The 13,983-nt window shown below is 41.0% G+C and overlaps 1 protein-coding gene across 2 annotated transcripts in view; it reads left to right on the top strand.

Moving 5' to 3' along the window:
• Tmem87a (transmembrane protein 87A) overlaps positions 1-13,079 on the top strand; it is a 49,527-nt gene extending 36,448 nt beyond the window's left edge. For both annotated transcript variants that reach the window (XM_040746099.1, XM_040746098.1), the window contains exons 16-20: positions 7,178-7,251; positions 7,624-7,685; positions 10,884-10,936; positions 11,403-11,433; positions 11,862-13,079. In XM_040746099.1, coding sequence (XP_040602033.1) covers positions 7,178-7,251; positions 7,624-7,685; positions 10,884-10,936; positions 11,403-11,433; positions 11,862-11,903 — 262 coding nt within the window. In that variant the 3' untranslated portion in view covers positions 11,904-13,079. The remainder of the gene's footprint in view (positions 1-7,177; positions 7,252-7,623; positions 7,686-10,883; positions 10,937-11,402; positions 11,434-11,861) is intronic.
• Positions 13,080-13,983: the final 904 nt, after the last annotated feature.

Below are 13,983 nucleotides of genomic sequence, written 5' to 3'. Positions count from 1 at the left end.
TGAGCAAAGCAACTCTAGGTGAGTTCTCCAGCCTCAGAGATTGAGGCAGGAGAAGTCACATACCCGAACTAAAGCAGAAGTTTATATACTCCGTAGGTGAGGGATGATTACATGTCTGCCACAAGCAGGGTTTGTGCCAAAGTATGGTCAAAGGCTGAACACTATGTGGGGGACTGGCAGCTTCAGGGGGGAGCTGCTTTAGCTGGCAAGAAAGCAGAGCTGGGCCTTTTGGTGCCTTTACTTTTTTGGAAAGAGAGGAATGAGGCTTTCTGGATCAAGTGAGATAGAGGTTCCAGCCAAACATCCAGACCTTTTTGAGTATATGGGTACCAGTTCAAATCTGGTTACTTCCTGTTGGCCTGGGATGATGTGGGGAAGGGGAGTCAGTGGTCTCCTGCTCAGTGAGGGGGTATGGGTGAAGAATCATTTCGGGCAACTGCTACACTGAAGACCTCATGAGCCCGTTCTGGCAGGAAGCAGAGAAGGCAAGTTGCTAGGAGAAAAAATAAATTACCACCAGCCCTATGAATGGGGGTAACCTTGGAAAGAGTGAAGACTGCCAGAAAGCATGAAACAGAGATGTGCCCTAGTTATATAGGCAAAGTTCTTCAGACAGTTTGTGGAGTAGCTCGATATTAGTTTCCCCTGGGCCAGATTCATTGAGATAGTCTTAGAACTCTTTCCCAGGAACATGCAGGTGTCTGTAAAGTACCTAGAACAGATTTATGCCCTGGTGTCAGTTTTAGCCTGATGAAACGCACCCTTAAGTCTATACTTAGAAGACAACCAAAGGAAATTTAAAATCTTGAGCTTGTGACTGAATAGTAAGTAGTCAGTGCTCTATCAGAACTCCATTTTTCAGTGCTAAAACTCTGAACCTCTGAAATTCCAGTGTCACAATAGTATAGCAAGGGGCAGAAGTTCAAACATCTTTATACACCTTAAGTCACTTTCTGTGTTCCTTTTAGTGCAAAGTTACATCTAAAACATGTTTACCCTTTACTATGAAGCCTGCGAACAAGGCAGACCTGTCTGTGGTTTTTAATAAGACACTTGACTAATGAACTACCAAGGGAGTTGTAGCCTGGAAGGTGGGGATAGGACTGGTGACGCTGTCAGTACCTTAGTCATCAGACACCATCAGGTCTGAGAAGGATAAATTTTACCTGAGTTAGAAGAAGCGAATGAAGCAGCTTCCCAAATCTATTGAAAATGACAGGGACTTACGGCGGGTTCCTTTGTGGTTGTTGGGGACAGGGGTCTCAGGGCAGCATCAGTCTTCAGCTGCCAGGCCCAGAAGGTCACACTGATTTCCTGCAGAGGATTAACTTGGGGGAACCGGCCTACCTTGTCTAGGCAGGGTCCTGCTCCTCCATAGTCTGGACAGGGTTTTGCCACTTGTTGAGGTAAAAGGCAGTTTTTTCCACTTCCTGACTGGATTTGCTTCATTTAAAAGCAAACTCCAGGTGAAAGTTCTTCTGTGTCCATCCATCTTCTTTGGAGGAGATAGGGGTACTGCTATGAACTGGCATGTCTCTATCATAAAAAGCTTTTTATTAAACATTTTAAATGCCATATTTTTAGATCTTGAAGTGTTAGAGGACCATTATCTGTTAGGTATATCTAAACTAGACAAATGTTGCTTGTTTCTAGTTACTTGTTTTAGACTTAACTTTGAAAATATCTGAGAAGTTAAATCAGAATATATCAAGGAATATGATTAATTTGTATGTCTTATAAGCTGAGGATCAGTTGACACCGTAGGGAGAACAGGCATGTGCTGGGTACAAAGCAGCTGGCCTCTCCGGCTCTGACTCCCATGTTGTAGCAAGCATAAGGACGGGAAACTTACGCAGTTTGGGGCGGGAGAGCAGACAGAAACAAGCAGGGACATAGGATCTGTTGCAGGTGGAGTGGGTGGGTAGAATCCCAGCATGACCAGACTAAATGTCGGGAGGGCCTCGTGAGTCTTTGGCAACAATGAGAAGATTTTAAAAAGGTGAAGTGGGCACCTTTTGGTGAGCCCTGCCAAGATATGCCACTAAGAGAACATAACACGTGCAGCAGAGTTAGTGCAAGAGGTTTATTGGGCGGACAGGGAAAGTGAAAGAGGGAAAGTCTGTGTTAGAGTGGAGACATGAGAGAGACTGGCAGATAGAGATTGGGAAGAGCCAAGAGAGCCAAGAGGAATGGGGGGCAGTGCCAGTGACTCGGGCAGCTCAGTCAGGGCAGAAGGCTTAGCGTCAGTCCGGGTGAAAAGGCATTGCCACAACCCTGGCCAACAAAACCTGGGCTGTTGAGCACTGGCCACAGAGGGTGCGGCAGGAGTGCAAAGCACAAAACCCTGGTTAAGGGAGCTCAAGTCATTTGTTTTGGGCACATGGTATGAGAAAACCCCAATTTGGATAAATTTTACAGCAGGCACCCCAGGGGTGACTGAGTTCGGGTTTAGTCCCAGTGTTGCCCATTTCCAAGCCTGTGCCAGAGACCAAAGACTAAGGTGGAAGCGTCTTCCGCAATAGTCTGGAATCAAGCCTTGTGGGGTGGAGGTAGCCTTTGGGAAGAACGTCCCCTAACACAGTGGTCCCCTGGGGCAAAGACTGTCTTTGCTCCGGAAATGGATTGGGCTTGCCCTGACTCAACCACAGCTTGGCGTGGGATCCTGGGTATGTGTGTTGGGGATGGGGGTCCTGGACCCAGATAAAGGTACCTGGTACCTCTGTAGGTGGTGGCTGGGAATTGAGTGACTTACCCCAAGTTGAAAGTCGATCACATCTGGCAGAGAGGAATATAACAGGAAAGGAGTGTCCCCACACATGGCTGGAGGATCAGGTCCACCCAGCAGGAAGGCTGAACTCCTCCCAGGTTTTGGCACCAATATAATAGGTTTTCTGTGCCCTGATAATAAGTTTCTCCACCAATGCAGTAAGCCAGATCAAGCCAAATAGAAAAAGTAAAACAACAGTTTATCTGAGCAAAGCAAGTCCTGGGTGAGTTCTCTAGCCCGAGACTGAGGCAGGAGAAGTCACACGCTTGAACTAAAGCAGGGAGTTTATATACCCTATCGGAGAGGGGTGTAAGCTGGATTTATGCCCGTGTGGTCAAAAACTGAACACTTTAGGTGGGGACTGGGGTGTCTGACAACTTCAGAGGAGGAGCTACTGTAGTTGCCAAGAATGCAGAGCTGGGGCTTTTTGGTACCTTTTCTTTCTTGGAGATTATCTGAGAGGGTGGGGTTTAGAGAGAGAAGAATGGGGCTTTCTGGATCAAGCAGGAGTAAGCTGGACATTCTAGCCAAACATGTTTCAACTCTGACAGCATCTTACACTATAAATAATTTGGTTTAGGCAAATATGGGAGAAAATAATTGAGAATTTCTCTATTTCTGGTGTCAGAAAGAAAAACAATTCTGTAGGCTCCACCTAACTTACTTGCTATGATGATAGGTGAATTGAAAGTCTATGTTACTGGTTCTGGGGCTTAAGGTTATAGTTACTTGTTCAGTGCAGGCAAGTCCTGATATCAGTGTCCATACCTTTGTTCTAGTTCTTTTTTTCCTCTCAGAGATTACATTAAGCCACATAGCCCAAAAGGGAAAGGGTAAGCACTTACTAATCAAACACACAACTTATGGCTGTGAAAGAATATAAAAGAGAGCTGAAACCGTACTGGTAGGGAAGAGTGTACTGTAATGCATTTTTAAATGTTTCCTTTCCTCAGTCTTTAAAAGTTTTTTGTTTTAGCCAGCCATGGTATGCATGCCTTTAATCCCAGCACTGGGGAAGCAGAGGCAGAAGAATCTCTGTGAGTTTGAGGTTAGCCTGGTCTACAAAGGGAGTTCAGGACAGCCATGGCTACACAGAGAAACCCTGTCTCAAAAAACCAAAACAAAATGTTTTTTGCATTACTGTCTTGCTTTCTTTTCCAAACACTGCCTGCATTCCCTGTGACTTCATGTTCATGGCTTAGTTGTGTTAACAGTGCTATATAAGAGGAGGATAAGGAGATAGCCTGTATATTGATGATGTACTCTAGTATCTCCTTGTACTGTTCTCATACCCTGTTGTGTGACAAAACTTTTCCTGGTAAAGCACAGCATACATGTCCATTTGCCCTGGGTAGGGAGCAACAGACCAAAGTATGGATACCATCAAAGTCCAGTTTGGTGAACCAATAGGGTTACTTACAGGAATATAGGTGAGGGCTTACTTACAGGAGCAAAAATAACTCAAAGACAGGTGTATCACCAAAGTCCACCCCAGCACATGTGACAGCTCACAAAACTGGGAATCTGGAGGATACTTCCCAGCCTACAGGAAAGTATCCTTTCTAGGTGCCTCAGTTGATGTAAACCTCTTTCAGCAGCTTGGCTGGCATCTGCTTTTTCCAGACAGCTGGTCTGGTATCATAGTCTTTGAAGCTTGGCTAGTTTGCGAGTCTTATTTTGTAGTCCTCTGAGAGGGCCTCTCAGCTTTTATGGCTTATTATGGTAGGGAGGGGCTAAGTGAATCCTGTTTTCAGGAACTTCTAGAAGCTATTTTGAGTTAGTTGCCTTCCTGTTTAAGGCTTACCCTACAGGCAGGATACATTGTTTCAGTCCTTGAAACTTAACACTACACTTTCCTCAGCCCTCCTTTCTTAACAGTTTTCTAAATCATATATAGTTTATTCATTTATTAGTTAATGTCTGCCTTATCCTCCTGTACCCTCAAACAAACCCCCAAATGTGATCCTGCGATAGCAAAGAACTATTGCTAACCAGAGTTAGTAAAGATACAAAGACTGGGAGATGAACCCTGACAAGACAGCCCAGTCTCCTGCTAATTATAAACTTCCTGCCACCTCTCACAGGTTTGGTATTTCACTAGATAGGCACACAGAGATCACTGCAAGTGTTAGGCTTATGGCCTCTGTTTCTTTCCGAGAAAGAATAGAAGCTATCATAAGCCAAGAGAAGAGAGACAGAGTGCTGAGTCTGGAGGGACCAAACCAAAGTTTCTGACTGACTGGCTGCAGTGTCACAGGCAGTGCTACTTTCTCTTGGCCAAATAAGACAACAGAGTATTGTCAGCCTGGCAAACCCAACTGAACCTTAGACACACAGAATTTTTGTTGGGGCTCAATTACATGTAGCTGTATGGCTGACCTTACATTTATAACCCTTCCTGGTGGTCAAGCTAATACTTTTAGTCTCCATTTCCTGGATATTAGATTTAATAAGATATGGCCTGTAGCCCCTTTTACAGACCACACTATTAGAGCCTAAGGGAAACAAAAATATTCCCATCAAGCAAGGACCTTCTGACTGGGTGGTGGTGGTGGTGGTGGCGGCGGTGGCGGCACACATCTTTTATCCCAGTACTTGGGGGCCAGAGATAGGGGGATCTCTAAGTTTGAGGTCTACAGAGCAAATTCCAGGACAGTCAGGGTTACTCAGAGAAACCGTGTCTCGAAAAAAATGAAGAAAACCAACCAACCAACCAAACAAACAAACAGAAAAAACAAAAAAACGGGCTCTTTTTTAGGCATGGAGATCCCCTCCCAGTGTGCAAAGACAAAAATCAGACCTTTCTTTGAGTAAGATTGACTCTTCACTATACAGATTCTGCAACATTTATGTGACAGACACAGAAGCACCATGAATATAACTAATATGTAAGGGAGCCAGTTTGTGGTTGGGATAGCTTTAAATAAAAGACTAATATGTCTTCTCAAACTATTACAAGGCCATCAGGATGGCTCACCTGGTAAAGACACCTGTTACCACCTTGTCTGATGACCTAAGTTCAATTCCCTGGTAAAAGGAAAGAACTAACCCTGCAAGTTGTCATCTGACCTCCATGTACATACTATACTTCACACACACACACACACACACACACACACACACACACACACACACACACACACGAATGAAGAAAAGTATTACATAACATTTTCGTGTTTTCTCTGTTGTAACTCTTCACTTAATCTTTGATCTACCAGTCTTGATACTTAAAAGATATTTATATAGATAGACTAGCATAAAAATGAGGTGACTACTAATAAATCCATTTTCTCCTTAGGCAGCCCATTGCCATAATTGTTACAGCTTGAGGATTCTTAACTCACCTTCTCAACACATTTGTTATCAAAATCTGTGTTATAATTAAATCCCATGGTTTCTTGTATTAAACTATGGTCATGCTAAATTTAAGGTAGTTTCTATCCTTTTGGGGTAGTGGTACTAGTGATTGGACCTAGAGCCTTAGGTAGTCTTCTTTGGCAATAACCTCTGCATTACTTCTCATTCTTGTATTGTTATGTGAGCTTGTAAGGCTTGTTACTACATTGAGTTGAGGTTGTGAGATGGGGTTCTCTGTCTTACTCTCATTTCATATGCTTTTCAAACATTAACTGTGATCTTTACCAGTTAAGTTAATAAATGATGGACATTCTCTGTTCCTATCCTACTAATAGTTTTTTTTTTCCTCATGTGATTTCAAAACAAAGCAAAATGAAAGTGTAGGCAACAATAATAAAATGGGAAGTACAGAGTGAGGTCAAAGCTAAAGCCTTCTAGGGATCACCAAGTCTCATTGCCAACGGAATACTGAGGCAAAGGCATCTGAGGTGTGCTCAGTTAGTAGCTTTCTATGTAGAGAATGAGATTTTAAATTACCCAGGCACCTAAAATTAGGCCTCATTTTTTTATTCAGCTTGAAGGCTGAAGTTTTAAATTAGAATTATTTTCCTGACATATGTCTTTGAAACATATCAGGTATTGTTTTAAACACTTAATTGTGTCTTGAATTGGAGGTTTTTGTTGTTTAATAAGAGACAGGGTGTCACTATATCATCCAGACTAGACTGGCCTTGAACTCTTAACTGTCCTGCCTCAACCTCCCTAGTTTTGGGATTACAGGTTTGTGCTGCCTCACCTAGCTCATTTTGTTTGTTTGTTTGTTTTAGCAAATGCTATTGTTTTGTCTCTTGCTCTATTGTCTCCATTTACAGATGAGGAAATTAACTTGTCTAAAGTCATGGGTAGTCTGTGTCTCATACCGTCTTGCTGCTCAGTTGATGATGTATATAGGCATTTAAGACCTTTCTGAAGAGGAAGAAATAGTGTAGTTGCACTTCCCATCTAAGTTGTGTGATATTCAGAGAGAGGTTCCTGTCATGTTCCCTCTGCTAGGTTTGCCTTTTCACCATTGTCAGAGGAAGATGAAGAGGATGAGCAGAAGGAGCCGATGCTGAAGGAAAGCTTTGGTGAGTTTTATTTGTGCACTCAGTATTTCTTTTTTTTTTTTTTCAGAGAAAATAATTTTAAAAGGAAAAAAAAATCTATGTGAGTTCTTCAGTTTGGTGATGTTAGGGTGAAGGGAGAACAACCAAGCTTTAAGTGACGCCACGATAACTGAGTAAACTTCTGCATGAATGTCCAGATGTCTTATAGAAGTGAGACACAGATTTAGCTTTGCACTTATATTACAAATGTTAGAATAGAGGACATCTGTTCATGATTCAATCAGTGAGCTTAAAATAAATCTCTTGAGTATGGTTTTTGCTATGGTGGCTAGTGTGATGACAAAATTAACGAATTTATGGGCTTTTTTGTTGTTTTTTCCTTCCCTTTTGCAGAAGGAATGAAAATGAGAAGTACCAAGCAGGAACCAAATGGCAATAGTAAAGTAAACAAAACAGTAAGTGTGACTTTTTCCTTTCTTTGTGATCCTTGTCTGGTCTGTAGAACCCAAGATCGTTATGAGTATGCCTTAATGAATTTTTGTAACTATGCTGTTATTATGCTTTTGAATATTTTAGTACATAGTACATTTCTATTTCTATTTTTGTTTGTGTGTGTGTGTGTATGTGTGTGTGGGTATGAATGAAGTAAGGTATACGTTATGCCTGTCTACAGGTCAGACAACAACTTATAGGAGTTGCCTCTCTCTTACTACCATATCTAGCCTGAGTGCACACATGGTCATGCATACCTGCACGTACATGAATACATATATAACATTACACAAAATGTTCCACAAGGAGCTAGAGTGTGCTCAGCATGCGTGAGTCCCAGTTATAATCCACAAGACAACTAAAACAAACCTACAGAACCATCATAATCAAAACAATATGGTATTGGCATAGAGAAGGGAACCAGTGGAATGTAGTAGAGAGTTTAGAGGTTAAATTTATACATTCCTGGTCATTTGAATTTTGACAGAGGCACTAAGGACACATAATAGGAAAAGGACATGCTTTTTCTTTTTTCAATAAATGGTGTTGGAGAAACTGGAAGTCTTTTCAAAATGAATTAAAGGCTTGGGGATATAGTTCAGTTGTAGAGTACCAGCCCCACCTGAATGAGGTCCTAGGTTTAATCCCTATCACTATAAATGGGTAGAGTTTCGGGGGTGTATGTGTGATTAAGATCTTAAATTTAAGGCCTGAAACTATAAAGTTCAAAGAAGAGAGGAGAGACATGTCATCATATTGGTCTGCATAATGGGTTTTCTTTTTCTGTTTTTTTGTTTGTTTGTTTGTTTGTTTTAATTTGGATCAAGAAGACTAGGCCACAGAATCAAAAATAGAACAGTCATCACGTAGAATTGCATCAAATCAGAAAGCTGCTATATTGTTGACAGAGCAAACAGTTCACAGAGTAAATAGCCAGCAATGGAATGAGAGAAAATATGGCTAATATCTATGTGTAAGGGACTCAAAACAAGTGCGTGGCAGGAAAACATGCTGATTAAAAGGGGGCAAAGGACTTGAATAGAAAGGCTTTACAAACGTGTGTTTTAAAATACCCATCACAGATAATCAGGAAATGTAAAATAAAACCACAGGGAGCTGCTAGGATGGTTGTTATGCTAAAGGTAAAAGATGGAAATCGTGGTGAGAAGAGGAACCATGTATGTGCTCTGCTGGCATGGGTTAGTGTAGAGAGTCCCTGAAAATCCAAGTGCAGCTGCTTATTCTGTGGCCGCATAACCCTGCTGTTGGACTTGCAGTCATGAGAAGTTAGTGTTGAAAGGGCGCTGCTTTCCCATGCTCTCTGTGGCAGCCTCAGTAACAAGATTCTTCCGTCTCACTCAGTGACCTGGGGGTGCTTCTGCACGCCTTTAATCCCAACATATGGGAGTAGTAGTTAGGCAGGCAAATCTCTGAGTTCAGGGCCAGCCTTGTCTACAAAGTGAATTTCCAGGACCAGGACAGCAAAGGCTACACAGAGAAACCCTGTCTTGAAAACCAAAAAAAAAAAAAAAAAAAAAAAAAAAAGGTTTCACTCAATGGATGACTTAATTTCACTCAATGGATGACTTAATGAAGTCAGCATCTATTCTTTTCTTTTTAAATTTATTTTCTTTTTACATTCCAATCCCAGTTCCTTCTCCCTCCTCTCCTCTAGTTCCTCCCATTGTCCCCCCTTACCTCCCATCTGCCCCAAGGAGAAGGTAAGGCCTCCTCTAGGAAGTCTACTAAGTCTGTCTCATTATCTCATTGAGGCAGGGCCAAGGCACCTCCCCACCCTCTACAGCCCTGTGTCTAGGCTGAGCAAGGTATCTCTCCATATAGAATGGGCTCCACTAAGTCAGTTTGTATATTAGTGTTAGATCTTGGACCCACTGCCAGTGGCCTCATATTTTGCCTTAGCCTCATCATTGCCACCTATGTTAAGTCTTATGCAGGTTCCCCATTTGTCAGTGATCTCTCACTACCTCGGGCCAACTGATTATGTGGGTTTCCCCATTATGGGCTTGACTCCTTTATTCATATTATCACTCCTCCTTCACCTCAGTTGTACTCCAGGAACTCACCCAATGGTTAATTGTGGATTTCTGCATCTTTTTCTGGAAGAGGGTTCTAGTTTCTCTGGGGTTGTGGATTGTAGACTGGGTATATTTTGCTTTATTTCTACTATGCACTTATGAGTGAGTACATACTATATTTGCCTTTCTGGGTCTGCATTACCTCACTCAGGATGTTTTTTCTAGTTCTGTCTATTTGCCTGCGAATTTTAGGATGTCATGTTTCTTATAGCTGAGTAATACTCCATTGTGTAAATGTACCACAATTTCTTTATTCATTCTTCAGTTGAGGGACATCTAGGTTGTTTCCACGTTCTGGCTGTTGCGATTAATGTTGCTATAAACATAGTTGAGCAAATATCCTTGGAGTGTGAGTGTGCCTCCTTTGGATATATGCCCCAAAGTGGTATTGCAGGGTCTTGAGGTAGGTTGATTCCTAATTTTCTGAGAAATTACCATACTGATTTCCACAGAAGCTGTACAAGTTTGCACTCCCACCAGCAATGGCAATACATCCCCCTTACTCCATGTTCTCTTCAGCATAAGCTGTCATCAATGTTTTTGATCTTAGCCATTCTGATCAGTGTAAGATGGTATCTCAGAGTTGTTTTGATTTGCATTTCCCTGATGACTAAGGATGTTGAGCATCTCCTTAAGTGTCAAATTTATTTTTAAAATAGAAGGAAATCCTGACATTTTCAGTGACACTGGTGAACTAGAAGACATTTTGTTAAATAAACAAGGCACATAAAAACAAGTGCTGCATAATCTCTTATTTATGAAATCTAATAATGTTGAACTCACAGTGAAAGAAGGTTGAATAATAGGGGTTGGAATACTAGGGATAGGTTAATCAAAGGTACATAAGAAAATTTTAATAGAATTCTTTGTCAGCCTCATTTGTTACGTGCATGTACTATGTATAACAAAAGATTGATAGCTAGGTAGTGATGGTTCATGCCTTTTAATTCCAGCACACAGGAGGGAAAAAAGCTGCTAAAAAGAATAAAGGTCTTATGAACTGGGATTTATTCTTGAGACATACTGGTATGTTTTATTAACACTTGGTATTTATGTTCCCAACAGGAAGACGATTTGAAGTGGGTAGAAGAGAATGTTCCTTCTTCTGTGACTGATGTGTAAGTGTTTGGATCATTACTAGAGAAACCCTGTTTCAGTGCTGGGATTACTTCATTATTATTTTCAGTGGACAAACTGAAGAGAAGTCTAATGAGAATATGTATAAAGGAATGCTTAAAAGATTAGGAGTAACATAAAAACAAAAATACTAGAATTACTCATCCAAATGACACCTGTTCAGTCTAAAATCTGTAGGATGTTCCTTTGAAATCTGAATGCCTTCCCAGAGATGTGATGTTAATGGGGCATTAATCCTGCCACATTGTAGAGTATGCTTTATTCTTTCTATAGAACTTGAATGACTCTGACTCTTTTTTTTATTTGCTTTTTCTTTGTCCCCTTGAAGGGCTAATAATAAGATAAAAATTTTAGCTAGTTGTAGAAAAAACTTTAAATTGCATTCATTATTCTGTTGTCCTTCATGAACTAGTTTGTGGCCTTATTAAATGTCATGTTTCTCTGCAGAGCACTTCCGGCCTTGCTGGATTCAGATGAGGTTAGTAATCAAATCATGGATGTTATTTCTGTGGATCTGGTAACTAAATAGCCTTTCATGAATATTCTATTGAGGAAGAGTTGTATTCTTTCTGTATGTCTGGGCACATATAGTCCCTTTTCCAGAGTTACATGCGTGGTCAGACTTATGAATGTTTTCATTTAAAAATTGAGTAACAAGCTGGGGGTGGTGGTGCACACCTTTAATCCCAGCACTACGTGGATGCTAAATTTCCTTCTGAGTTGTAGTCGAGTTATTTAACCTTGGATGGGGCCGTAATGTTTCATTATAATCATAGATACACTGCTGTAAATAATTAACATAAAAAGAATTTGTGGAAAAATATGTTTGAGCCATTTTTATAGAAATTATTTGGAATTTAGACCATTTTAAATTATGTACTTAGAAGAAATCTCTTTCTTCCTTAGGAACGAATGATCACACACTTTGAAAGGTCGAAGATGGAGTGAACAATGGGAAACTGCCATTGAAGATGCCTAGTATCAGGGAAGAGATCAGCTTATGTGTCAGTCTTCTGCCCTGCTCCATGGGATTAAAGGAGGCAATGACATCTTGCTCTGTTCCTTGATCTTGTGCATGGGAGCTGGGGAGAGGTGTCAACCAAGAAGAACAGCTTACTGAAAACACATTCATAGGATTCGAAAAATCTACAAGCTTCTTTACATCATTGACACCCTTCCCTCCCAAACCCCATCATGGCTGTTTTTGCAACCTACGTGTTGTCCCTGAACTTTCTGTTCAGTTGTTTAATCTGTCAGACTAGGAAGTTTAACGTTTCTGAAAGGACTATGTCATCTGCACCATAAATTGTCATCTCTAGGAGCAACTGCCTGTGATTTCATTTATTTAGGAAGTTGTATCAGTGATGGGAGAAATTGTCATTTATCTTTCAGTTTCCCAAGAATTCAAGGTTACATCTTGCAGAAGTTGTTTGAGTGAAATGGGCCCTTCTTAAGGAACCATAGATCCATCAGTGACCAATAGGGAAAGGGAAAAAGAGAGAGAGGGTTACATGTGTTTCAAAATCAAGTGCAATTTTGTTTACAAGTGGTGTATATTAAAGATTTTTCTATTTCAGATGTGCTTTAAGGAGAAATATTAGCTTAACTCTTCTGACATCTGATATTATGACACATCCCATTGCTGGCAATGTGGTGCACACTCCAAAAATTTTAACTACCGTTTAGTCAGCCTCCAAGGGCAGTATTGCAGAGTCACAGTCAATGCTTGGTTATCTTCATGCCATTCTTTGGGATGGCACTAGATGCCAAGACACACTTTGTTTAAGTGCTATGATTCTTCACCCTGAAAGAGGGACTATCATGCTTCAGAAGGGGGAGCTTATAGAAAGGGAATAGGTCCCGTTGCTTTTCAAGCAGTAATCTTTGCATGAGTGGTATGGAGGTCCTGACTGCTGCCCTTTTTTTTTTTTTTTTTTAAATGATCAACTGTTCTAGTATCTGGTGTTGGTTTAGAGACTGCTTATAAGGAGCATCACCAGGTGACGGGATTCACTCCAAGTGCTGTAATTCTGTTTTAACTGTTTTGTCCAGTTTTGCCTTCCCCAGATTTTTGTTCTACATGAAAAGTTCATGCCACTTTTTAATATAAAACTTTTAACAAAATTAATGTCTTTCTCAATTATTTCAAATTTTCTCTGTACACCCTTCTTTTAGACGTTAGTGGAGACTTTGTATTACTTTCATTACAGATTATCTTATTTTCTGTTGAAACCAATGACCACAATTTCAAGTAACTCAGGCCATACATTCTGGTTTGCTTTCATTGCTGTGAAAAACACCATGACCAGAAGTACCTTGGAGAGGAAAGGGTTTATTTCAGGTCCTATCATAATCCATCACTGAGAAAAGCCAAAGCAGGAACTAAAGCAGAGGCCATGATGAAAAAGCTTACACCATGCCTTGCAGCATTCTTTTATATACAACCTGCTCTGGCGTACCGGGGGTGGTACCACCCACAGTAGGCAGGGCTTTTCCACATCAATCATTAATCAAGAAAATGCCCCACAGACTTGCCTGTGGGCTAATCTGATGGAGGCATTTCTTTTAACTGAAGTTCCTTCTTCCCAGCAACCCTAGCTTGTGTCAGGTTGACAAAAAACTAACTGGTACACCATAGTAACATGTTAACAGCATTTAGGGAACATTTCTCTACAGCTTTTTACTATGGTGGCTTTTTTGAAACCTACCTTAGATGGTACCTTTAAAGAACAAATAATGTAAGGAGATGAGTATATTCTAAAGCTAACTCATTGTCAAGGGCCATTGGTATCATGTGTTGCTGTTGTAGGTAAAATTTAGCAGATGGAATAATCATTACAAGTAGCAGGATAGTTGGTCACTTTTTTTTTTTTTTTTTTGGTTTTATGAGACAGGGGTTCTCTGTCGTTTTGGAGGCTGTCGGTCCAGCCTGGCCTCGAACTCACAGAGATCTGCTTGCCTCTGCCTCCGGAGTGCTGGGATTAATGGCATGCACCACCAACGCCCAGCTCGTCACATATTTTTTAGA

The sequence above is a fragment of the Mesocricetus auratus genome, unplaced genomic scaffold (genome assembly GCF_017639785.1).
Source record: "Mesocricetus auratus isolate SY011 unplaced genomic scaffold, BCM_Maur_2.0 Super-Scaffold_100004, whole genome shotgun sequence".
NCBI classification, from domain to species: Eukaryota; Metazoa; Chordata; class Mammalia; order Rodentia; family Cricetidae; genus Mesocricetus; species Mesocricetus auratus.
This window is presented reverse-complemented; position numbering and strand designations above follow the sequence as displayed.